At 56.6% G+C, this 2,679-nt stretch overlaps 1 protein-coding gene across 2 annotated transcripts in view; it reads left to right on the top strand.

Moving 5' to 3' along the window:
• Positions 1-2,679, top strand: part of SLC5A11 (solute carrier family 5 member 11) — a 23,467-nt gene that overhangs the window by 17,818 nt on the left and 2,970 nt on the right. For both annotated transcript variants that reach the window (XM_015642796.3, XM_015642797.3), the window contains 5 exons: positions 237-372; positions 713-820; positions 1,054-1,204; positions 1,392-1,560; positions 1,640-1,855. In XM_015642796.3, coding sequence (XP_015498282.1) covers positions 237-372; positions 713-820; positions 1,054-1,204; positions 1,392-1,560; positions 1,640-1,855 — 780 coding nt within the window. The remainder of the gene's footprint in view (positions 1-236; positions 373-712; positions 821-1,053; positions 1,205-1,391; positions 1,561-1,639; positions 1,856-2,679) is intronic.

Here is a 2,679-nt window from a genome sequence, read left to right on the forward strand (position 1 = left end):
GTGGGGAGGTGAGGGCCAGGCCCTGCAGCAGGGTCCTGCCAGGCTCAGCTGGAGTGGCACAGGCAGTGCCGTTCTGAAAGGAGCCAGGATCCAAAGCAACAGCTCCAGAGGCACAGCCAAGCTCTGTGATCACCCTCTGAGACTTCCAGAGTTCAGTGGAGATCAAAGTTGGGATCGCTCCATCCCCGCCGGCTCCTGCTGCTGGCAGCCAACCAAACCCATTCCTTCATTCCTAGGTCATTGTTCAGAGGTCCCTCGCTGCCAAAAACCTCTCCCACGCCAAAGGAGGCTCCTTGATGACCTCCTACTTGAAGATTTTGCCCCTCTTTATGATGGTAATGCCAGGCATGATCAGCCGGGTTCTCTTCCCAGGTAAGTGCTGAGGGAGAGATCTCTTCCCTCCCTCTGGCTGAGCCAACTCCACAGAGCTGGAGGAGCCTTTCCTGAACAACTCCAGAGGTTCCAATGCACCAAATGCCCAACACATGAAGAAATTTTCTTCCAGTTAGGAGGTGTTAGGAGGGTGCAGATGCTCCCAGAGCAGCCCCAGACACCGCTGTGCTGAGACAGCCCTGTGACATTTGCTGGAAGCCCCCCAGGCTCTCCAGTGCTTCCCTCAGAAGGCAATTTACAACATTCAGCAGAGGAACTTGTTCAGAGAACTGCTGTTGTGCCTGGGGATGTGCCTCTCACTCCCCACTGCTTCTTTCAGATCTGGTGGCCTGTGCAGACCCACAAATTTGCCAAAAAATCTGTGGCAACCCCTCTGGCTGTTCTGATATTGCTTATCCCAAGCTGGTGCTGGAGCTCCTGCCTGTAGGTAAGAGCCTGGTGATGGTTCTGGCCCTGGTGGGGCTGGCATGTGGCATCTGGGAGGGCAGTTCAGAGAGGAAAATAACCTGGAACTGTCATTTATTGGGGTTTGTGTAGGACAAACCATCACTGTCATTTTAAATCAGAGTTAAAACCAGTTTTAAAAGTCTGTTCTAGCCCAGAGAAGACCTCGAGGCCACCCTGCAGTGTTTCTCAGGTGTCTCTGCTGCTCATCCACAGGACTCAGGGGCCTGATGATGTCAGTGATGATCGCAGCCCTCATGTCCTCCCTGACTTCCATCTTCAACAGCGCCAGCACCATTTTCACCATGGACCTGTGGAAACACTTCCGTCCCCGCTGCTCCGAGTGGGAGCTGATGATCGTGGGCAGGTGGGGCTGGGCTGGGTCAGAGCCTGGTGCCAGACACACATCTGGGCACAGCTGCCGGGGTGACCCCGCACAGGCTCGGGCAGCGCTGCAGCTTCAGGGCTGTGGGACACCTTGGCCAGAGCCTCTCGCTGAGCAACAGGAAAAGCAGGGCCTGAGCTCACAGGAACGGCCCCTCTGTCTCCCCCAGGGTGTTTGTGCTGCTGCTCACCGTGGTGTCCATCCTGTGGATCCCCCTGGTGCAGGCTGGCCAGGGTGGGCAGCTCTTCATCTACATCCAGTCCATCAGCTCCTACCTGCAGCCGCCCGTGGCCGTGGTGTTCATCCTGGGCTGCTTCTGGAGGAGAGCCAACGAGAAGGTACCAACCACGGCCCAGAGCAGCCCCGTGTCCCCCCTGGCTGCTGCTCCAGCACAAATCCCCTTCCTTCCCATCCCAGGGAGCCTTCTGGGGGCTGCTGCTGGGGCTGCTGCTGGGCGCCGTCCGCCTGGTGCTGGATTTCATCTACCCCGAGCCGCAGTGCGGGGAGCCCGACGGCCGGCCCGGCGTGGTCAAGTACATGCACTACCTCTACTTCTCCATGGTGCTGGCAGCCGTCTCCACCCTCACCGTGCTCGTGGTCAGCGTGGCCACCGAGCCCCCAGCCCCCGAAATGGTGCGTCACCCTCTGCCCCCCCAGCCCTGAACGCTCCCCAGGCTGCCCCACGCTGCATCCCCGGGCAGAAATGAGCTGCAGATACAAACCTGTGTTCACTCTTGATTTATGGTCACACCTGGAGCCCTCCTCTGCTCCAGCACCTCTGCTGCTGTTTCTGACTCGGGGCCCATAAATCCCACCCTGGAGCCTGGCCAACAGTAGGTTCTGCCAAGAGCTGTTGTTAAGTTCAAGAGTGTGTGTTTCATCCATCACAAATTAGCCTTTTTCCCCTCTATTTTCCAAGAAATTCCAGTTTCTGGTTCACCTTTACCAACTCTCTTACTAACTTAGTGAGGAAACATTTTTACTCACAGAAAGAGAAACCCAGGGCAGAGGGCACCTCTCCTCTGGAGCAGGTTTGTGCCAGTTTGACTGTTTTCTGTACATGTCCTGGTGCTGGGGCTGCAGGAAGGCACTGAGAGCAGAAAGGAGGGGCAGGGGGGGTTCAGAGCTCACACAGCAGCACACCCTCTTGCTTCAGGACAGGAGTAACCCTGAACTCAGAAATCCCCAGCAGGGAGATGCCCAGAGGTGTGTGATCAGTCCTGAGCTCACCTGCCCTGCCTTGTAACCATTTCCCTCATCTCCAACCTGAATCTTTCCAGCTTTGCGTGGTGCTCATCCCTCTCTATCCACACTGCCATTGAGAACACCCCTCTTTAACGAGTCTTTTAGATATCTGAAGAGCAAACCTCCTATTTCCCACCTGTTGTCTCTCCTCTCAGCACCCCCACTTCAAGCCAGCCCTCCCTGGCCAGAGTTTCTGTTCTTTTTGCTCTTTG

The sequence above is a fragment of the Parus major genome, chromosome 14 (assembly GCF_001522545.3).
Source record: "Parus major isolate Abel chromosome 14, Parus_major1.1, whole genome shotgun sequence".
In the NCBI taxonomy this organism is placed as follows: domain Eukaryota; kingdom Metazoa; phylum Chordata; class Aves; order Passeriformes; family Paridae; genus Parus; species Parus major.